Genomic DNA, 24,232 nt, shown 5'->3' with positions numbered 1-24,232 from the left:
ACTTTCTTCACTGGCACCAGTAGTGCATCTTATAATTACTGGCATTTTATATTTGATCAAAAATGATATAGCAAAATGGGAAATTCTAAGGTCTCTCCAACTATAAAGTCCTATTATCATCTGCAAGTTATCAAGATGCAGTGAAATATCATGTATGGAACCACAAAATCTAGACCTTATTAATGTTCATAAAATAGATTGCAATTTGTCTTCATAATGATTCTGGTAAAAAAAAAAAAAAAGGACAACCTATACTGAAACATGCAACCACGCTTCTTCATAATGCATGTGAAACACACAAAACATTAAGCCAAAAACTGCAGAAACTTCTATTTTCAGAGTACATTAGGAAAGGATTATCAAAATCTTTCCCACACAATATAGAAAAGTACTTTACTCACACTGAAGGACAATGCCTAGGACAGTGAGAATAAAAGACCGCTTTTATAAACTTCAGCTCAAATTCCTTAGCAAACAACAAAGCTTACTTTGCAGAACTCATAATTACTATTAGACTCTTGTGCAAATGAAATATATGTAAAATATATGAGCTGAAACTTAGAAACAAATTGATAGAATTTTATGTTGTTTTAAATTTTAACTTGTTTGTGAAAAGAGCAAATAAAAGAAGTGTTTTTTAATATCATTTTTTAGCTAAATCCAAACAATTTTCTGGTAGATTAAACTGAGCGCAAACCTTTATCTATATAACATCAATATACAGACTTAGTGAATTAGAAAATTAAAGGTAAATACTGTGTATGAGTGAAAGAATAAAGTTAGAAAATTTTAATTTGACATAGAGGGTGTACAGAACAATATTATCAGCTTTTCCTGTCCATGCTTATTTTTAACTTAAAAAAAAAATTTATTGTGCTGTAGGTGAAAGTTTACAGAGCAATTAGTTTCTCATTCAAAAATTTAATACAAATTTTTTTGTGACATTGGTTGGAATTCTCACTATGTGTCAGCACTCTTCCCCTTTTTCTTTACACCCCAGGTTCCTTGTGTCCATTTGTCCAGTTTTCCTGTCCCTTCCTGCCTTCTTGTCTTTGCTTTTGGTCAGGTGTTGCCCATTTAGTCTCGTATACTTGACTGAACTAAGATGCACATTCCCCATATATGTTACGGTTTGTTTTATAGGCCTGTCTAGTCTTTGGCTAAAAGATGGACTTCGAGACTGGCTTCAGTTCTGAATTAGCAGGGTGTTGGGGGGCCACAGTCTCAGGTGTTCCTCCAGCCTCTGTCAGACAAGTAAGTCTGGCCTTTTTTCGTGAATTTGAATTTGTTCTATATTTTTCTCCCGCTCTGTCTGGGACCTTCTATTTTGATCCCCGTCAGAGCCAATGGTGGTGGTAGCCAGGTACCATCTAGTTCTTCTGGGCCCAGGCTGGTGGAGGCTGTGGTTCATGTGATCCATTAGTCCTTTGGACTAATATTTTCATTGTGTCTTTGGTTTTCTGCATTCTCCTTTGCTCTGAACATGGTGGGACCAATGGATGTATCTTAGATGGCTGTTCACAAGCTTTTAAGACCACAGACGCTACTCACCAAAGTAGGATGTAGAACATATTCTTTGTGAACTATATTATTCCAACTGATCTAGATGTTCCCTGAGACCATGGTCTCCAGCCCTCAGCCCCATTAACTTGGTCCCTCAAGGTATTTGGATGTATCTAGGAAGCTTCTATGACTTTGCCTAGGTCTTTCATTTCTTGTTGACACCTTTGACCAGTCTTTTTCCCACTCCTTGGGGTATTGCGAATACTTACGTTTAATATCTTTAGTAGAAGTATTAGAGGTAATGGAGTTCCTGGGTGGTGCAAACAGCTAATGAACTTGGATGCTAACCAAAAGGGTGGAGGTTCAAGTCCACCCAGAGGCACCTTGGGAGAAAGGTCTGGTTATCTAGTTCTGAAAAATCAGCCATTGAAAACCCTATGGAGCCCAGTCCTCTGACACATTTGGAGTCACCATGAGTGAGAGTCAACTTGATGTTAACTTTATTTTTGATAAACTAAAAATAAAAGGGAATATATCCATCTCCTCTCTAAAGTGTTTAAATGTTTCAGGGTGGAAATCAAAACTTTTCAGTGTAGCCCTGTAACTAGATGGCCTATAGCACCCTACCCCTCCACCCCCGTCCGTTATGACAACCAAAACTGTCTTCAGGCATTGCCACTGGTGTAGAGGAACACGCTACATTTATTCCGAGGCTGTCCCTATTCAAGGTGTGTGTGTTTGTGTGTATGATGTGTGTTTGTACATACATGTATGTGTCAGATCACATTCCCTTCTTTCTCTGTCTCCACCACTGGTCTGTCAGTTTGTGGTACTGTGGTAGCTTGTGTGTTGCTATGAGCTGGAAGCTCAGCCACTGGTATTTCAAATACCAATATGGTTGCCCATGGTGGACAGGTTTCAGCAGAGCTTCCAGATTAAGATAGATAAGAAGAAAGGCCTGGCAATCTACTTCTGAAAATTAGCCAACGAAAACCTTAGGTCAAAACAGAATAGTGCTGGAAGATGAGCCCCCTAAGTTGGAAGGCACTATAGAAAACTGCAACAATGAACTCAAACATATGAATGACCATGAAAATGGTGCAGGATCATCTATCTGCTTATTTGTTTGGGACATAAGGTCATTGTTTATATAGAACCTGAAATGAGTGAGAACTGGAAAATTTTGATGGATCAATGGAACATTAATTTGCATTTATACGTCATCAGGGCTCAAAAAAGAAGAGCTAGCTAAATTCTTTGCAGAATCTGTTGTTAAACATTGTTTTGTTAAATGTTTTGTTACATGTATGTTAAATGTTTTATATTTAAGGTTACCTATTAAAAGATGAAGGAACTCTGGTGGTGCAGTGGTTAAGTGTTCTGCTAACCAAAAGGTCAGTGATCCGAACCCACTGGCTGCTCCATGGGAGAAAGATGTGGCAGTCTGCTTCTGTAAAGATTCCAGCCTTGGAAACCCTACGGGGCAGTTCTACTCTGTCCTATCAGGTCCCTATGAGTCAGACTTGACAGCAATGGGATTAAAAAATGTAATTGGAAGGGAAATTGTATGTGTGTGTGTGTATGTGGGTATATGGCGGGGACCAGAGAGAGAAGATGAGGGAAAAGAATGGAGAATAAAAAGCCGGGGGAGAGGAAACAAAGGGAGATGAATGAACTGACAAAAAAAAAAAAAAAAATTAATGATCTATGATGCTGTGGAATATTGTTTTACTTTTTCATGAAGTTCTGTTTACCACTGAGTACTTTTATAGTTCCATGAAACTGAACTATCCTTTCCTAGTAAGTAGTGAGGAATTAAGTTCGCAAAGGTTTAATCATTATAAAGGCAGGTTGACTCTACATGTATTTCAGAATATTATTTCAGGATGTCAAAGCTATTATTAGACTAATACAGAGCTTATCCTATTAAAGGAATATTCATATCTTATAACATATATTTTGAAAACATTTTGTCTGCCATTTAGCTTCATTGATTCAAGCAAAGGATGTTTAGAATATGAATACTATAAATGAACTGCCCTCAAAGAAATGATATATAGACATCATTGAAGGCATTAATAAACAGAAGTTTTTAAAGATGTTGGTAATATGCAGAATTCTGTTAAGTCAGAAGAGGGCTTAAAAATAACAACGGCTGCATGATGAAGAAAAATGTTTAGATTTCACAGTGCATATTAATTTAGTACAAACCAAGCGACTGCTTCTTCATCCCCTATTCATAAACAGGTACTATATCTAAGTGCAGTGACAAGGGGCTGAGGAGCCCGCTGCTGCACACGGTGTTAGTTATGGAGAGAGCAGGCACAATGTTGTGAATGTTAATGATGAATCCAAGCTTCAGGAGAAGAAAAAAAATAAATATGAAGATTTTTTCTGAACAAGGCAAACTTTTGAGGAGAGCTGTTTCAAGTACTGATTTAATTAATTTTGTGGAAAGGCCTTCATACTCCAGTTCCCTGAAAGTTATTTAGCATATGTCTTTCTTTTGACTTTTTTGAGGAAGAGGCTAATAATAAAAAATACCGGGAGGCATTTTTTTAAAGAAGCAGTGTTTTAGTAAATATCCTGAGAAAAACTTCTTTTCAAAGAATTAGAATCTAGAGCTAAAAAGGATTTTAGAGATCATGTAATACAGTTCTTTACTCTTATGGGTGAGGAAACTGAGACCCGGGGAAGTGGTGGCCATCACTCGCTGCAGTGAACTTGCAGTTTAGTAATAGACACAAGTAAAAAGACACAGAGTCATCAAGCAGAAGTTATTTATGTTAATTATTCATTGATCCCAAACTTGGCTGGACACCAGAATCACCTGAAGAACTGAAAATATGTTCCCAGGCCCTCCCTAACCCCCATGGAATTAGATAATCTGCAAATGCGATTGGAAGTCTATTAAAAAAAAAAAGGCTTTGTCATTCAGAAGGAGCTGGCCCATAAACATAAATCTGGGTAAAATAAACAGTATTTGATAAGGCAGAAACATGTATAATTCATTTTAGAAGATATTAAGAATTAAAATTAAAAACCATACATGCTTAGCAAATTCAGCTTTCAAAAAAAAAAAAAACCCAGTGCTGTCAAGTTGATTTAGTTTCTTGAAAATTTGACTACAGGCCATTCTGTATACCTGAAGCATTCCAATATCATCAATGACTCTATCAGTAATGCAAGTTTTAAGATGCTTAACAGGTTCTTTATGAAGGCCAGAAGATCACAGGTACTGAATCTTGGAAGGGGGGACCCTGGTGGCGCAGTGGTTAAGAGCTATGGTGTGCTATGGCTGCTAACCAAAAGGTCAGCAGTGGTTAAGAACTATGGTGTGCTATGGCTGCTAACCAAAAGGTCAGCAGTTCAAATCCACCAGTCACTCCTTGGAAACGCTAGGGGGCCAGTCCTACTGTTCTGCAGAGTCCCTATGGAACCCTGGAAGAAGAAGCCACTGAGCTGAATGCTCTGATTCCCCCTAACTTTAGGGGGGATTGTTTTCTCACCTTTAAAATAGGGCCTGTCATGAGAGTGAGCTATCTCTTGTTATTTTCGTCTCTTTGTGTACATGTCCTATTCTCCCAACTCATTCTACACGTCCTTCAAATGCAAGGACATTTTTACAACTTGAAGGTGCCTTGCATATTTCAGGGCAAGGAATAGTGCCTAGGAAGAGTTGTTTTGGGGTTACAAACCTAGTTTTAATCTAGAAGTTTCCAACTCTTACTATGCGCTGCTAGCAAGTTAATTAACCTCCCTGTGGCTCAATTTCTTCACCTGCAAAAGGGGTGGAATACTTCTCATTGTTGTAAAGATTAAAGAGGCTTTATATGTAAAGAGCTTGACATAGTGTCTGGAATTTTTTTTTTTTTTTTTTTTTGTAGAGTATATACTATGTGCCTGGCTAGGGGTAGAAATGCTGGGGATATAATAGTGAAAATGACAGACAAAATCTCTGTCCTTATGGATTTTCTTGTGGTATGGGGGGAGAGAGATAATAATCAAAATAAAAATGATAAGTAATTCTTGATAGAAACAAGTGCTATAAGGAAAGGCACAGGCGAATGTGGTAGAGAATGGCTGAGAGGTAGGCGGGCTGCATTAAAAAGGCTGGTCAGGCAAAGCCTCTGTGAAGGGTGGCTGAGTTGAGAAATGAAGGAGGGGAAGGAAGCAGTCATGGAGCAAGCTGAGTGATCTTATTCCAGACAGGGAACAGCAAGTACAAAGGCCATGAGACAGGAATGAGCTTCCAGGGCTCTAAGAACAGAAAGAAAGCCAGTGTTTCTGGAATGTAGTGACAAGCGGGTAATGTGGGAGAAGAAAGTAAGGTACAGAGAAAAAGGTTCAGAATGTTGTGATAATATACATTCCTTAACAATCTCTACCCCTGTAGTAATATACAAATTGTCAGTGTATCTTCATGTTTGCTCCCCTCCAGATGATGGTTTTATTTTAGCTTTCTTGCTTTATTTTGCCTATTTCTCTTTCCTCCTCCTTTCACTTTTGGCCTTTCTGCTCATTGCCTCTCTCAGCAAGATCTTAGAACTTGAGTTTTCCAGTTTCTCTGATACATCAGCCAAAGAATAAGCTATTTCTAATTGCTTTATTCGCCAATGTGGATAAATAAATTGGAACATTTGAGAGGTAAGAGAGGTAGAGATCTGAAATCCATAAATCCTTGCAAGAATCAGTCTGGTGCTTTCCTTGCGCCCAGGCTCAGACCTGCAAAGTGAACTTTGCAGATACAGACTGAAGAACAGGAGAGAGGCACAGCAGGTAAACTAATGGGCAAAGCAGGTTTTTTTTTTTTTTTTTCTTGCCAACATGCCTGGGATGTCATATTGCAGGTCTCTGACCTCTCTCAAGCTGGTGGCTGGCAGGTCCTGTCATTCGGCATTTCCTGACACACTTTGTTGCCTTTTATGGGAAGCATCTAAGATCTTGAGGTTGGCTGGGAAGAACTGCCAGTAAGAGGCACAAGGGCACAGAAGTGAGATTGAAATAGCCAGAAGAGAGACCATGAACATTTGGGACATGAATTTGGAGAAAGCAGGCTCTGCATGACAGGAAAAGTATAGGCAGGAGTATGTCTCTAACGAAGATGTTAACGATAGAAATTTGGGACTATGAGTTTTAGGAAACGTAATCATTATCACCTTCTTCAGTCTGACAAATGCAGAGTTTGGGTTCTTTATAGCCCCTCTCTCCTCTCCCTTGTTTTGTTAATTATATTTTTATTTTTCCTATTGGTTACCTTTAAAACTTTAATATCCCAAAACCTTGATTTTGACATTTATAAATTTTAGATAGTATCTTCTTCTGTTCTTTTCTCTACTTCCTCCGCCCTCCTATTCCTGTTGCCTATGCTGATATTTTTAGATAATTAAAGATGGTAACACTAATATTCTGTCATTCAGTAAAAAACAAACCTCTGTGCTTTATCCATTAGCTGCCTCTTAAGAATTGAAATAAATTAAATTTATGCTGTTTTAAGAATGTCCCACAGTTCAAGGTCAAACGGATTGTCTTATATGTATCAGTTGCTCAAAACCATGCTACATTTAGTTTGTGCAGGGTTGCATCAAGTCTTTTTACATATTCTCCCCCTTAAAGTTTCTAATTGCCTTTCCTGTGTTAAAAAACAAAAAGGAATTCTGTATTTTACTTATTTCTAAGATACTCCAATTTCTTGATCATTTTATTTGTTAAAGGACATTCAGCTGTTTTACTGAATAACTTGTAGAAGCTGCTTTAGTACTACCAGGAATCTTTTCAAATGATTGACTTTTTGTATTAGTTCAATAACTGTGTGTTGGATACAGGTATTTATTTCTAATCACATGTATGTTTTTTGTGTACACTCTCAAATTTTCTTTTTTCAGAAAGGATGTGTGGAAGGTAACTTTCTAATCTTCTCATGTCTGACAATGTGTTTGTCTTCATGAATGATTGTTTGCTTGGATATAGGTTCAAAGTCATTTACCCCTCAGAATTTGAAAGACATTGTTATATTGTTTTTAGCTATCATTGTTGATGAGAAAAATTAGATGCTAACCTGATTTTACCTTTGTAGGCAGTCTCTTTTTTTTCCTCAGTGGAAACTTTTAGATCTTTTCCTTTTCTGAGGGTTCTGAAATTTCACAATAATGTGAGTCTTCTTATTCATCAACCTTACCACTGGGTAGAACTTTTTAGAGTTCTCCACTCAGAAATTTTTGTTTATGATTGCTTGAATTACTTTCTCCTATCCATTTCTACTTCCTGAAACTCCTACAGTTGGGTATTGAACTTTCTGAACTGATCTCTATAATTCTTAACTTTTCTGTCATTTTTCATCTCTTTTTATTTTCTGGGAGAATTTCTGAAAAATTTTTTTAATTGAATTATTTTTCATTTAACAGTCTCCTTTACTTTCTATAAGCTCTTGCTCTCAGACTGTGCCTTTTTCATAATATTATGTTCGTTTTCTTAAATCTCTTTGAGGATATCAATTAAAATATCATTCATTTCTCTCCTATTCCCTGAATTGTTGCTGTTTTTTTCCAGGCTCAGTTATTTTGCTTGGTCACATCTGTTCTTCTTTCTCAAGAGGGAGAATGTGATCCCTAGTTGGTCATTAATTTTAGGATCGAAAGACTGGGTTAATTTATACAGCTAGCTGTCATGGGTTCTTGTGACAGGTGTATGGCTCTGGCTCCCTTGCCTGTCAGGCTTCATTCATTTTAGCATGCCTGAGAAAGAAGTGAGCAGGTTCTGCCCTGCCCTTTGGTCTGGTAAAACTAATAGCCATTCTAGAAGCTTTAGCTCTTTCTAGCCATTTCTTTAAGTCTCTTTACCAAACGGTTCTTGGTTTTTAGCATGGGAATAAATGCCATCAGTACATGCAAGGGAGGGGATGGGCTAACTTGTATAGCAGTCCCTCAATAAATCACCTGGATGTTTGCCTTGGTTCCCACTCTCATTCTTAGTACTTGGTGACCTTCAGCTTAAAACTTTTCAGAAAGCTCTGCTGCAAGAGCAGTTTCCACCTCTGCTCCAGCCTTTTCTTGAGCATGTCCTGGGCTTAGCTCCCACCTCACCTCCCTGGCTTATCCCCAGTACAATCCCGGGAATTGTGTCAAATCTCTGGTTAGCTGCTTCTCCTCACTGAAGAGAAAATCTATCTCCTCTTATACTTATTTACTGTCATTATAGTTGGATTTGGGGAGGAAGGAGATAAGTAAACATATATGCTCAATTCACCATCTTGAACAAGAACTTGAACCTAGGTCTCCTGACCAGTCTTATCCTTATACCTAGGATATGGAAATCATAGTCAGCTCATTTACTTATTAGCTATGTGTCTTTAGGCAAGTCATTTCACCTTTTTTGTTCTCCAAATTTCAATGGCAAAAAATTTTCACTTGCCTTATTTTCTGTTATTGTTTCTGGATCAGAAATGTCCATTTACGTATGTATCTTACCATGACTTGCCTTTATATATATATAAAAAACCCAGTGTCTAAAAAAAAAAACTTTATTTAGAGTTAAAAACAAACAAACAAAAAACAAACCTGTGCAGGTTATCAACTGGAAAATTTGTATTTAGAGCTATATGAATAAGAGCCAGCAGAAAAAAGAAAAGAGAGAGGTATATTTAAATTTAAGAACTTATTAATAAAAAGGTATATTTTTGCTAAGATAATGCAGCCAAGCAGTAACATAAATAGCAAGCTTAATTAAATTGCAGGGAAATCCCAAGGTATGTGACAGTTCTTATTTTATATTTTAAGACAGATTACAGTGTTCTCATTAGACATTTATTTTCTCTGACAGCAGATGCTTGTTCTTATTTCTTTTTTCTTCTCTAGCAATTCAAAAAGTATGACTTTGGGCATATTATGTAGGATCTTTGAACCTCATTTTCCTCAGATATAATGAGAAGAGTACTTCCACTCTTATAGGGTTGTTGTTTGAATTGAATGAGTTAATATGGTGATCTGTTTGTACTTCATTCCCTGACAAGTGGCTGCGCCAACCCATTCAGAAATCACCATATCCAAAGTGGTGATATAAGGTTCAGTTTGGATATGGTTGATAAAATAAATTGCCTTCTTGTCATTTAAAATTGAAATAAAATATCAATCAGAGTGGCCCAAAATTACTTCAGTGAAGGAAAACCACAAATGAGACATAAGCCAGCCAGCTACCTCTGCAAAAGCAGCAAACTCAAAATATACTTTTCACAGGGACAATCATCTATTAACAGACTCCAAACTGTAACAATTTTAGGAGATATACTGTGCTTAACTTTGAGAAAGTATCTCCTTCAGGAGTTCCAAAATAAAAAGATTATATTTGTGGATGGAGGATAGATGTCCCCAAATGGTTGGCCTTACTTCATTTTATACTTTTGGTTCTCTTTTTATGAAACTTATTTTTTCCATACAAAATGTACAGGTCTCCCCAGGGAAGGCCTGACCTGATTGCCAAAAAAACTGCCAAGAACATGGAGTCAGACAGATGGAAGACATTTGCCACTATGTAAAGTTTTGGCAAGATTCTCTGGACATGTCTGCTACTGCAAAGTAGTGTGGGGAAGGAGAAGGATCTCTTGCTTCAAGATACTCTGTTGTTAAATTCTTCTGATGTTCTGGAGGGACTGGGGCTTTAAAAAAGTTGCTACAAGAATATAAAATCATGACTGAAATTGTATATCTATATGGCTGGGAAATAAATTAATTTCTGGCAGTATTCTGGGAAGAGAATTTATTTTATTAAATAATGGTACTAGAGGAAAAGATGGCCACAAATGCCTCTTAAATTTCACCTTCTAAATACACAGAAAATCTTTTGATAATGGTATCCTTAGCAATATAACTAATGCTAATTGTGTCTTTATAGACATGCAGAAGGTAAAAATGAACTTATCTTAAGGCTTAGTCGATCCCCATAAGCAATGAGGGAAAAATAAGAGTATTTACAGTGAAATTGTGTTTAGTCATCTATGGGCCAAGTATATTTAGTTGCCAGATGGTCTACAATTAGCGTTAATATTAAGTTAGCACTCTGGCTACTATTGGGGTTCAGTTAGATTCTGTGGAGGGTTTGGATGAAGACTGACATTGTGATGACAAAGCATCTTCTACTATTATGCCATCAACATTTTGATCCTCATTGTGTGTTTCAAGAGAGTATGCTAAAAATATTTCTAATCAGGTTGCTGAGAGTTGGAGGAGGGTTAGCCACAATTTTTAAGAAATAACCATTTGCTTTCCTGCCCTGACCTGTATCAACTACACTTGGTTGAAAGATGGAAGAGGTCCATTTTGGGTCCAAATATGAATTCTTAAATATCCAGAGTTTTTAGAAAGTGTTGATTAAAGATGAGAATGAACTATTTGATTAGTAGAAGAGAAAAAGCTTGGAAGATTGTGAAATCTATTACTCTAGAGAACTTTTAAGGAATGAAATAATTATCCTCTAATTTTTTTCCCTATTTTTTTTTCTTCAAAATTACAGAAAATAAAAATCAACCAAAAGAATAAAATTTCAATCAACCATAATCTAAATGCTCAGAGATAATCACTGATAACATTTCAGTATATATCATTTGTTGTGAAACATGTATTTAAACAATTCTTTTCTAAAAAATGTGTATCAAACCTCATATATTATTCGATTTATAAATATTTTTAAAAATTCACTAAATATTCTTATGTAGCACTATTATTAATGGCTGCATATGTTGCCTTGAGTAAATATATTCAAAGTTTACTAAACCAATATAAGAAGCCCTAGTAGTGCAATGTTTAAATGCTTGACTCCTAACTGAACGGTCAGCAGTTTGAACCCACCAGCTGACCCACAGGAGAAAGATGTGGTAGTTAGCCTCCGTAAAGATTACAGTCTTGGAAACCCTATGGGGCAGTTCTACTCTGTCCGTTAGGGTCACTATGAGTCAGAATTGACTTGACAGCACACAGCAACAACAACAGGTGATTTATAAAGGTCCCGTTCAGAACTGTGCAGAGTCTGAGATTATACCTTACTTGCGAGTCAATAAATTAACTTGTTACAATTTTATGAATACTGGCAGAAGACATGAGGTTCCTGGATCAGAGAGAAAGGATGTAATTACTCAGAGAAATGTGAAATAGTGTGTGTGTGTATGCATTAGAACTGAGAAGTAAAAAAGAGAGAGAAGACTTGGAGCTGTGTAGCATGCTGCTGGCAGCAAGAAGAACACTAACATTTCCTGACCACAAGGCAGCTTCTACAAACTAATTGTCAAATTAGGTAGATCGAAAGCCTACTTTCACCTGAATTAACCTACAAGCCCAAGAGAGCATGTGTATAGCTCTGGAACTACCTGCACGAATTTGATAAAAGAGAGCAGGTCATTTCCTGTTTTCTTTGGCCAATTCTATTTTCTGTGTATGTTTTACGGAATATTGTTTTCTGCTCTCCTCTGTTCTCCCTTTTGGATCCCCACTGTTAGGGCTTTGCACGATATGTCTCCTCCTCTTATAAGACACACCTTAACTGATCTTCATCTGCTTCCTGGATTGACCACACCTATCTTAGTCATGGCACAATGTCGTATCAGAGGACTGCAAAGAATACAGAGAACCAGTGTTAATTCAGTAACAGTTGTTGAGCTGACTAAACTCCTAAAGTACTACATTACATTAATTATTTGCCCCTTCATATCTAACACTGCAACTAGCATAGTCAACACTCAATGTATTTTTGGGTGAATGGATAAATGAACTGGATCATTGCTTTTGTTTCTTCTCCCTACTAGAACATACTTTTTTAAAGAATGATATCCTATGCTTTGTATCCATAACACCATCAAGCAGAGAGCCTCACATATTGTAGGACCTCGTTTATTTATATATATTTTAACTTACTGAGTTAATGTAGTGAACATTTTGGCATGTTGATCCTGAAATTACTTCTGCTCAATACAGGCAAGTAGCCTTGATACATACAGTGATCAATGGACTTGAAACTGAATACACAGTTTTGAATTCTTGATTTCAGACAAGTCACTTAATCTCCCCGAGACTCTACTTCTTTATCTATAAAATGGGGATAACAATACTTACCTCTCAGATTTGTTGCGATGACCAGTTTCTGGAAAGTTCTTTATACCTAAAAAGTGTTATAGATATGTGAAGTGTCTGTTTATTGTTGTTGGCATTATTATTATTTTTAATCCTCCTTTGGCTTTCAAATCCTATCTGGTGTCTTGACTCTTGGCTTTGTTTACTCTATGTTTTGTAACTTTAGTTTTTAGTTGTATTAAAGGGAAAGTAAGCCTTATCCTGGAACAACCCACGTATCTACTATATTCTTTGCTGTGTTAGCAGACCAAGTACTTCATCTCTGAGGTCATGCCTGATGTGATGGATTTGCAGTCTTTTCTTGGTTACTAAAGCCCAGGGAAGACTCTGTTCTTGATGCTTTTGTGCTTTTTGTACTTATGGGGCATGAGCTAAATGACCATGATGTTGGGTGTTTTTGTGAGCAATGTTTTCTCAGGATGAGAGACTCTAAAGTGAGGAAGTTACACAAAAAATGACTTCAGCTAAAACTTAACAAAGACACTGAAACATGAATCTAGAATCTTTTATAATTACATGGTAACAGAAATTGCTTTTCTTCTTTACTTTTAACAAGAACCCAAAAACAAATCCGTACACCGTTGAGTTGATTCCGACTCATAGTGACCCTATAGGACAGAGTAGAACTGTCCCATAGATTTTCCAAGGAGCACCTGGTGGATTTGAACTGCTGACCTTTTGGTTAGCAGCCGTAGTTCTTAACCACTAAACCACCAGGGTTTCCCCTTTAATGAATCTCTTCTAATTCCCCTCATCCCACCTCCATTTGCAAGTAATATGAGAACTAAAAAATTTTAGTTAAAGTGATTTCTATAGATCTCTTTTTAAAACACAACTCTGTTTTAAAATCTTTTCATGCTGCTTCATATATACTCAGTCCATTTTCTCTACTGCTGCATAGGACTCCATAGTGTGGAACATCAGTTCAGTACCTGTGATGGGCACTAAGACTGCCTTCAGTTCCCTGACATTATAATAACACTATGGTAAATTTAAAGGAGCCCTGGTGGTACAACAGTTATGTGCTTGGTTGCTAACCAAAAGACTGGTGGTTTGAACGTGCTCCACAAGAGAAAGACCTGGTGATCTGCTTCCGTAAAGATTACAGCATAGAAAACTCTATGGGGCAGTTCTACTGTGTCACACAGGGTCACCTTTAGTCAAAATCGACATGACGGCACCTAACAACAACAGCATGGTAAACTTATAAACTGCTTAATGAATCTGAGTGAGAATTTCTTTGAAAGATATACCCAAGAGTAAGATTGCTGGGTCTTAGGATATGGGTATATTTAATTTTACTAAATATTACAAGATTGCTCTAGACTGGCAGCATCAGTTTACGTGCACACTGGGAGGTGATACGGACTTCGATAGCCTCACATTCCTGCCAACACTTGGCATTATACGGGTTTATAATTTTTGCCAGTCTAATGAATGTGAAGTGATATCTCACTATTGTTTTAATTTGCATTTCTCTGATTCCTTATGAGCTTGAGCATCTCTTCATATGGTTGTTGGCCTGTTGGCTTTACCTTTCTGTATACTGCTTATTTATAGCCTTTGCCTATTTTCTATTATTATTCCTATAGTTTTGGTGAATTGCGAGAGATCCTGGTGTACTGTAGATATTACTTCCTTGTCAATTTTAGACATTGCAAAAATCACCCAACCTGTCATCTTTCAGTTAACTCTGTTCATAGTGTCTTCCCTTGAACAGATTAAAAAAAATTTCTCATTATTAACATAAAATTTTACATTGTAGTTTATGTTTTTGTATGAAGCTTAAGCTTTAGGGCCCCTCACTTGTGTAGGAACCCCTCTAAACCCCTGTAGTGGGCACTAACAGTGAGTTTTGTGGTCATCTGTTTACGTAAACTTCGCAAAAGTTAGATATTTTAATTACGATGGTTTCTTCTCACTATAATTTGCCTCCATTACACTTTCTCTCAGTGGTGGGCACTTTAGGAGAGCAGCTAAGGGAAAGTTAAGGATAATTTAGTCTGGGTTTAGTGCTATATATTAAAGTAGTTTGCAGTCACTTCTGTGTGAAATTAAGTTATTGGTAGCTTAGCTATTATGGTATACAAATGACTTCTTGTAATACTCTTGCTGTCCACCATACGTACCCATTCAGCAGTTATAACGAAGATTTAGGGCCAGGGATCATATCCTAATGTGAATGTGTATTCATAAGTTTGCATTTGTTTTTTAAAGAAGGACCCTCATTTGTATAAACTTCAGAACCTACAAAATCTGGATTCACATTGAAAAAGTGCCAGACAGGGCCCATTAGTAAGCTATTATTAAAATTTTTAGCTCCATGAGAGATGAAGGCCAGAACCAAGGCAGTGTTAGGGAAATGGAAGGAAAGGGCCAATATATAAGAAGCATGCTAAGGGTACAATCTATGAAACTTGGCAGTTGCTTTGATTTGGGAGGAGTGTAGAATTTCACAACAAAAAAATTACCGACTTGGATAACCGGGAGGATAGAGATGCCATTCAGATAGAGAGATTATAGGGGAATTGCAGGTCTAATGGGTGGAGGACTTCAGCGTTTCACGTGACTGATACACAACTGGAGGAAAATGCAGGTCTGCAGCTCAGTTGAATACCCAGGTGTCTGGGGAATATTATTTGCTGTATTTTCCAATCTCTGGAGGCTACATAAAAAAAAAATTTCCAATCTCTGGAGGCTACATAGCAGTCCTTTTTTTGGCTTTCGCTTTCCTGTCCTCATGCCACAGAACAGAGGCTGCTTCCTCGCCCTCCCACCTTCCCAGCCGCTCTCCGGCTCACCAGATGTGGGAGCAGCGCTTCCGCCCTCAGGAGGCGCCGGCTCAGGGGACGCTAGGCGCAGGCACTAAGAGGGCTCAGACCTGGTCAGGTCCTGCCCTTCCTGCTCCAGGTGCTAAGGCAGTTAAGGGGTTCTTAGGTGTTTGGTTCCCAGTGACCATTTTGACAGGATATTTTTCCGCATAAAGGGAGCGTTCCTTTCCCATTTAATCTCCTAAACCGCCACTTCCCCCGCAGGAAGTCAACGGTGCCATCCCGAGGGCTTTGTAAGTCTCCAAACGCCAAGGCAGAGGCTCTAATGAAGATGAGTCAGCGCTGATTTCCCAGCTGGTAAACGTACGGCTCATTGCCTTTGGTGGTTTTACGCAAAGCCCAGGATGCTTCATGAGCTGAGTAGGAACCTGGAATTCAGGAGGAAGAGCTCTCAGCCATTAGGATATCTATTTTTGAAGCCAGTTTTCTCTAGGAAAGGGACCAGGGTAATTACAACCTCCCAAGTCCCCGAGCTTATGTGCCTGAGTGAGCTGGATGACTTTGTCTATCTTGCAACAAACCTTTGTCAGGGTAGCTGAAGAAAATCCCTCATTGATTACGAACAATTGCTGTAAAATGAATAGAAATGCATATTATGATTAGTTTAGCAATAAATAGACTCTAAAGATTTTAATGGAAGAATACCAGAATGTAATGGACAACGGTAGTTCAGTGGGAAATTTTATGACACTTAGGAAGATAACTGGTGATTTAGAGTGTGAATATAAACCTGCTGTAATTAATACCTTCAAAGGTTATGTTGAGTTAAAACTCACCCCAGTGAGATCACCCTTAAAAAAATTTTTCAGCCTGTCCCTCTCCGACTCCCATCCACCTTACCTGCTTGAAGCCCCTGCCCCCCACCCAACACTTCTTACTTTGTAACATATAGCATAATTTACTTATTTGGTGTAGCCATTTACCCCACACTAGAATTAAAAGCAGGCTTTTTTTCCCCTTTCCTTGCTTACTAATGTATCTCAAAGCCCAAGAATCATTTAGACTTATAGTAGGCATAGATAAATATTTATTGAATGAATGAAAGAATGAGTCTTATTTTTAAAAGAGCACAAAGTAGAGCCAGGAGGGTGCTTGCATGATTGGCATGACCTATGTGGTGTTTAGTTTTATTGAAAGTTCTTGCAATGAAGTCAGTCAACAAATGTTTGTTGAATTCCTACTGTATTCCGAATGATAACTTTCCAAATTCCCCAAACGTTGGCATCCATTCTCCATTGAACATCCTGATTCTTTTTAAAACATGTTAAACTTTTTGGTGTCCGCCGGGGACAGGGCTTATGGGATTCACCTTGGAATTGTTTGTAGCATCACTTACAGTGATATGCACCATCCAGACAATAAATATTTGTTGAAAGGGTGAAGGGGTGAACTGGGTTTAGCCATTAAGTTACCTGGGAATCCAGTTATTTATCATGTGGACAAAATTTGTTTTATGGCATTAATAGCTCACAAAAGTAGTATTTTGCAAGCTGAGGTCTATTTTTCTAAAGAATTGCAAGTACTTGATATTTTTTGGGTTTTCATTTTAGTGATCATCTAAAAAATTAAACATATTACAGGTTATCTGGATAATGAAGTACTGACAGGAGGTTTTAGTGTCCCTATTTGCTTTCGAGCATGTTAGCGCTATGCACTGTAGTACTTTGTTAGAGGTTAAGGAGAAAAGAACAGAGGCAGACTAAAAAAGTAAATGATTTATCCACCCCTAATGAAGGCCAAATGACATTAAGCCCCTCTGTTGGAAGATTTCACTGTAGTTTAAAAGGGAAAATAAATGAGAGAAAAGAGTCATAACATGGTGATATAAGCTTGCTGAGGAGTCCCGGGGTGGCACAGATAATTAAGCACTGGACTACTAACCAAAGGGTTGGAGGTTCAAACTCAACCAGAGGCGCCTCAAAAGTAAGGCCTGGCAATCATTTGGAAGTAAGTCTTCTGAAAAGTCACAGCCTCGAAAACTCTAAGGAGCAGTTCTAGTTCTACTCTGGGGTCTCCATAAGTTGGAATCGACTTGATGACAACTAACAACAACAACAACAACAACAATAGGCTTGCTGAAATATCAGTACCATGTTTCAGTGCTGGGAAGTGATTTAGTTTTGGCAAAGTGTAACACTGATCCTTTTAAATTAATATTGCTAATTTAAATTTCATTGGTTTTGTAGCTTTGTGTGCATTTATCTTGTAATTTTGTTTTGTAGCTCTCAGAGTTATAGGGATTTTGAGCCTAGATTTATGATTGTACCTATTTAAGTAATATTATAATGAAAATCGTTTAAGTTGGGGGGGATGAGACCTTGAAAATTTGTACCTTTAGTAGCTGTTTTATACTTTGCTCAAGTTTAATAAAAAAAAAAAAAAAACTACGTTGCAAGGCCTAGGGCATCTGGGCCCAGGACACAGGATATTTCTTTCAGTAAAGTCTAGGTATGGCAATTCAGTTTGGAAAAATATTTCTCTTGCTGCTCCTAGTAGTGATGGTGGTGAAAGTAGAAGGGAGGTATCTTAGGAAAAGGTAGGGAGGTTGGTTGGAGAAAACGGGATGATTTTAAACAGACTTGAAGCTTTCTTTATGATTTTGCTTTTGACTGGCTCTGAATTTGTGAGTTCTTTTTCTTAGTGACTTTCCTCAAATGGCTATGTGAAATACAGTGTTTTTGTTCCCAAATGTAAAAGAAGAAATATTAATCAGCACTTTTGTAGATGAAGCAAATCTCCATACTTTGTGTGGAGCACAGGGAGACCTAGAGCTCTGTTTAAAGTCATTGGGATAGCAGATCGGAGGAAAGGGATGCTTATTTTTTGATACTGGCTCCTCCTCTGACCCCCCAATTCACCCACCTCCTGGCCCTGTGATGAGAAATAGGAGCAGAAAGGAATGAGATGAGGGCTTTGTTTTGAGTTACTTTAATTGAAGAGGCACTGGGAGCAGGTATTATTTCAGAGTCAACTTTGCTACCGTATCTGGAGTTCAGTCAATTACCAAATATTTACTGAGCACCCTGCTATGTACCAAGGAGCCCTGGTGGTACAGTGGGTAAGCACTCAGTTGTTAACCACAAGGTTGACAGTTTGAACCCACCAGCTGCTCTGTGGGAGAAAGATATGGCAGTCTGCTTCCATAGAGATTACAGCCTTGGCAACCCTATATGGCAGTTCTGCTCTGTCCTATAGGGGCGCTATGAGTCAGAATCTACTCGATGGCAACAAGTTTTACTATGTACTAGGCATTATGCTAGGAGCTGAAGGCAGTGCTTTGGGACTAACATACAAATAGTATTTGCTGATTCTGGCTATTGTGTCTCTATCTTTGCTTGGTGCATTTTAGGTGAATATAAGTGGGTAGTTGGAAAATTTTTAGTCTATTCTTTGTGCTGATTTGTTTAATTCCAAGGGTAGAATACAGAATTACAAATTGTAAAGGCTCAGATTAATCTGTTCTTTTTATCTTTCTCTGTTTTTAAGGGGTGTCATGAAAGTTGACATAAATCTTCAGAAGGTGGATATTAACCAATGTTCAAGTGATGGCTGGTTTTCAGGAACTCACAAATGCCACCTTAACAATTCAGAGGTAAGAACATGAAAATAAAATCCTCTGAAATCAGAAGCTCGGAGATGCTTTACTTTTGAATGTATTGTATTTGTGTGGGTAAGTGAACAAGAGGCTTCTTACTGGGGGACGGGGGTGGAATCTCCCTGTGTAGGTCTCTATACTGCCAAATAAACTGAAAGAGGAGTAGAAAATAAAACATGTGCAGAATAACTGTTTATATAGGAACTAAGAGAAGGCTAAAACTATAATTATATCTGAAGGTTGGCTTTAGTCAGAGGCTGACCCTTTTCTTCAAAATGGGTTAAATAGAATATTAAAATAGCCGTGAAGTGAGAAACCAGTTCTAGGATGGGTCAAGCAGATTGTGCACAGCTTTACGGAATATGGCAGGACAATCTTGCAATTAAGGAGAAACTGTATACCAAAACCTGTGTGAGCGTGTGTTTCCCAACTTGTGTCCATGCTTGCTTTGACAGGGTGCTGCTTGATAAGGAACAGGCATAGAGATAATGCTTCTGGGAATAAGACTGTCACTTGTCTTTCGCAGTTTCAGAGATGGAGTATGAAGACGTACCAATGATTGCATTTTCAGTAATGTATCTCTCAGGTCCCAAAATGCTATGAAACAGTGTACAATAACGTTCCTGATAGTAAAGTCCTAACTTAGAGTTCATGAATTTGTAAAGAAAGTCAGCTTGTTTTATTTAAATCACAGGGGAAATTCATAAAAATATAGTGTTCTGTATCTTTAATTTGAATTTTGGCTATTTATGAAAGACAGTTGTACATAGCGCAGTTTTAAGATAAGGGAATTTAAATAAAAAAGAAATTTAACAATAAGCATTTATTTGTGCCATTACACAAACAAAAAATATGCACATGTGCACAGGTGTGCATGCACGTGGTATATATGTGGTATGTATGTGCATGTGCCTGTTGTGTGTTTTCCATGCACACATCCTACCACACACCCTGCCACATACAAAACGTATACTTCCATACTCCCCACATACCCCGACATAACCTTCCACAACACCCAGGTACACACACGCCACCCACCTTCATGTTCTCCATTGCAATATCTCTCAACCCTCCCACACCTACCCCCCCAGAAACTCCATAGTCCCCTACATCCTCCTAAATCCATCACAGACCCCCACCATATCCCCATGACCTCCACTCCCTCGGTACCCTGCGTACATGTCCACATATTCCGACACATCTCCGCACCTCCTCCCACATCTCTGCGCAGCCCTATGTAGCCCCACACAGTGCCACACAGCCCCACTCCACAGCTGCCTCTCACACCCTTCTTTTCCCCCACTTGAATAAACACTTGTAGATGTGAGTATTTCTGACTTGTAAACTCATAAAAATAAAGACTCTCATTTTTACTCTTTTCCCTATTTGTTCTCGTGGTTTTGAATATTTTTAAGTTTCTACTTCCCTTTAGACGATTCTGGCATTTCTAAAGATACGAAGCTCAATCGCTGGTCTGGTGAATATCTTTAGCCTGATTATTATCTCCAAGCCAATGGCATGTTGCCACTGAGCTTTGTCTTTAGCCAGAGTGGAATTTTTTCTGTGCGGGTGTCATATTGTAGATATTGATCTGTGTGTGCTCATTTCTGTATAGCCTTGTTTCAGTGGTGCTTCTGGGTAGTTCAATAAGCAATCTGTCTAGAAACAAGGGGATCTTTACTTTTCAGTTTGTTACAGTTGCTGCTCGCCTCTAATAATGGTGTAGTTTTTGTTTCCTTAGGACACATCTCATTATTTGACTAGATGATCGTATTGGAAGAACCTCTTTCTGCTTTTGGAGGATTGATTTATTTTCAATGAATCAGGGTTATTAATTTTCTGCATTTTGTGTCTTTTTAAAGGTTTCAAATAAACTAAGTTATTTCAAGAAGAAATAACATCAACAAACATTGGATCTAAAAGATGTATATACTATTGGTTTAGACCTTGGATCCCTCTCTTACCTCCCTTGCTCAGACACCGAAGTTAGGACTAGGGCATCTTCGTGTCCTGGGATGGGCCCATGAGGCCCCTTGGTGCTGTAGTCTGCCCTCCACAGGGCTGCCACAGAACTCGTCGTACCTTTTATGTTGGGCTTCTCTAAGGCCTTCTAGTTGGTGCGGGTCCTTCTAGGTACCAGCAGCAGTTGCACACCATATCCTCAGTCTAGTTACTAGGATAGTCTTTTCTTTCCTGTACTGATGTGAACTGGAGATTAGGCATTGGCTTCTCTTGAAGTCTTCACTGCTTAGGAAAATAGAAAGAAAATCTCTAGCACAGGGCATTTTTCTTCTGTTTTGGCTCCCCTTTGTTATTTGTCACAGATTTCCTATGACTGATCCCAAGGATTACTGTGTAAACTGCCTCATTTTGGGGAAGTACTTAACATGATTCACATTTGTAGGATTTAGGGGCCTGTGTTTATGAATATCCATATCATTAGAAGAAGAGACACTCACCATGGTTTACAGTGGGTTTTATCTTGCCGATGTTTAACATTCCGCTCTTCTAATGGAAGTCACTGATTTCAAAGTTATGAACTTTTCACTTTTTAAATGTTTCCAGTGATTGAGTTTTTGGCCTCCAGGGCATGTTAAACCAGAAATAGCAGGTCTGATGTTGGAAAATGGTTAAATGGCAAAAGCCTTAGCAGCATTTTAGAAGGGATTGGAATGGTCTGTGAAGAACATCATTTCTCAATGGAGTTGAAAAGAAGAGTTGTCTCAGAATTTAGGAGGCTACAAAGTATTTTTTGAAGAACATTTTAAAACAAAACCTTAGTCTGCACCCTGAACTGGATTGTAAGATTATTCTGGCACTTTCATAACTCATCCAAATCACTGCAACATGGACTTGATCATGTTTTCAGTATCCATTTCAATAATTCTTGACCTATTTTGATAGTATTGTATAGGGTAGCTGTGAGTCAGAATCGACTCCATGGCAATGGGTTTTGGTTTGCTTTGAGTACATGAAATCGTCTCTTACAGGATAGTTTATTAAAAACATTAAAATTATTGACATTTTTATTTTAAAGCTTTTTTTTGCTATGTTTTTGTTGTAATAATTTTTGTGTTTTTTAAATCACTTTTTGAAATAGGAGCCATTAGGATAGCAGCCTTGAAACTTTTTTGATATTTTCTTTGTAAAAATGCTTCAAGCATTCACCCTCAGTTCATGTGTGTGTGTGTGTAAATTTACAAGCATGTGCATCTTTTGTTATACTCAATCAGGATGAAATAAAGATGAAATAACATTTTAAAGTAAATTATATTATTATATAAAAGTAAATAATTATAATATCTTCAATGTGAACAGCATACAGTCCATTCTTAGTATTCACATATTATGTATTTGTAAATTTGCCTTCTCCCTAAAATTTATTTGTAGCCCCCAAATCAATATTAGGGGCGCTGTTTTGGTCATTTGTGAATATGCACAGAGTGGCAAAAAAATTCAGCTGCCTGATGCACATGTTCCCAGCAAAGGTTAAACAAGGTGATGCTCTGCCTTCCTTATTTCAGCTCTCACAATATAAACCAACAAATGTTCTTTTCATGGTCTATTTGGTGACATGTTGGCCTGGTCATGTAGTGCTGCTATAACAGAAATACCACAAGTGGATGGCTTTAAGAAAGAGAAATTTATTCTCTCATAGTCTAGTAGGCTACAAGTCCAAATTCAGGGTGTCAGCTCCCAGAGAAGGCTTTCTCTCTCTGTTGGCTCTTTAGGAAGGTCCTTGTCATCAATCTTTCCTTAGTGTCTGGGAGCATCTCAGCGCAAGAACCTGAGGTCCAAAAGACATGCTCTGCTCTCAGCACTCCTTTCTTGGTGGCATGCGGTCCCCATGTCTCTCTGCTCACTTCTCTCTTTTATATCTCAGAAGAGATTGGCATAAGACACTGTCTAATCTTGTAGATCTCATTGCTATAACTGCCGCAAATCCATCTCATCACATCATAGTGATAGGATTTACAACACGTAAGGAAATCACATCAGATGACAATACGGTAGACAGTCATACAATACTGGGAATCATGACCTAGCCAAGTTGACAGATATTTTGGGGGGACACAATTCAATCCATGACACATGTTTTTCATATTTTTGTACTTTTTGTTGGTGATTTTGCTGTTTAAAATGACCCCCAAGTATAGTGTTAAAGTGCTGTCCAATGTTCCTAAACACAAGCATGCTGTAACGTACCTTACAGAGATAATTCATGTGTTAGATGACCTTTATTCAAGTATGAGTTATAGTGCTGCTGGCATGAGTTCAATGTTAGTGAATCAAAGCATATACTAAATAGTGTCTTTAAACAGAAACGTGCATAAAAGGAGGTTATGTATTGATCAGTGAATGAAGAGAGCCTTGCAGGAGCCTAGCCCTGTATTTCTCCTAGGAACAATGGTGCAGTATTGCCTTATTCATGTTTGTGATGACTTTACAAAACATAACTACTGTGAATAATGAGAATTAACTGTGATCAACTGATCCACATTTTTGAAAAATTTTTAGTGAGAGTGTTATGATTGAATATGTATCATCATTTTTTAAAATCTGAGTCGATGCTTAGTAATGCAATGATTCAGAGGTCACAGGTTCAGTTTATTTTTACTCTTGATTTTAATGTCTGTCATAGTTGAAAAAGATGTCTTATAAGGATATGCCAATCCACATTGAAGAAATAAATTGTTGGCTGTGTTTGCTAAGTAATGGTACTCATTTTTCAGCTCCATCTACTGGTTTTGAAAAGGTTTTTGCAGAAATACAGTTCACATTTTTTTTTTTTTTTGGCTTACCTGATATTAATCAATCCTTGCAAACTAATTGGAAACTCGACATTTTAATAGTTTAAAGAAATAGATTAAAAATCCACTGAAACTCTTCATGTGGAATATTGTTAAACAGTTTAGGAAATGTATGTCCATGTTTAAAATGTATGGTTATGTGAATGTTCATAGTTTTGGCAGTAAAATTACATAACACTGCAAACATTTTCAAATATCCATTTCAAAAAATGCTTACTTCAAAAGACTTTCTCATTGATTGTTAAGATGTCACTTTTACTTTAAAGGAACAGATTATGTATATTTTTTGAAAATACTTACTGGATAGACACTACTGACAACCACTTGTCATCACAGAACAGATCAGCAAATTTGGAACATTTGCCTTTTTTTGTAAAG

The 24,232-nt window shown here is 37.7% G+C and overlaps 1 protein-coding gene across 1 annotated transcript in view; it reads left to right on the top strand.

The window, feature by feature from the left end:
* Window positions 1-24,232, top strand: part of GPR158 (G protein-coupled receptor 158) — a 567,445-nt gene that overhangs the window by 9,762 nt on the left and 533,451 nt on the right. Inside the window, exon 2 of the mRNA XM_049881810.1 lies at window positions 18,935-19,040. Coding sequence (XP_049737767.1) covers window positions 18,935-19,040 — 106 coding nt within the window. The remainder of the gene's footprint in view (window positions 1-18,934; window positions 19,041-24,232) is intronic.

This window comes from Elephas maximus, chromosome 4 (genome assembly GCF_024166365.1).
Source record: "Elephas maximus indicus isolate mEleMax1 chromosome 4, mEleMax1 primary haplotype, whole genome shotgun sequence".
In the NCBI taxonomy this organism is placed as follows: Eukaryota; Metazoa; Chordata; class Mammalia; order Proboscidea; family Elephantidae; genus Elephas; species Elephas maximus.
Note: the sequence above shows the minus strand (reverse complement) of the source record. Positions and strands in the feature narration are given on the sequence as shown.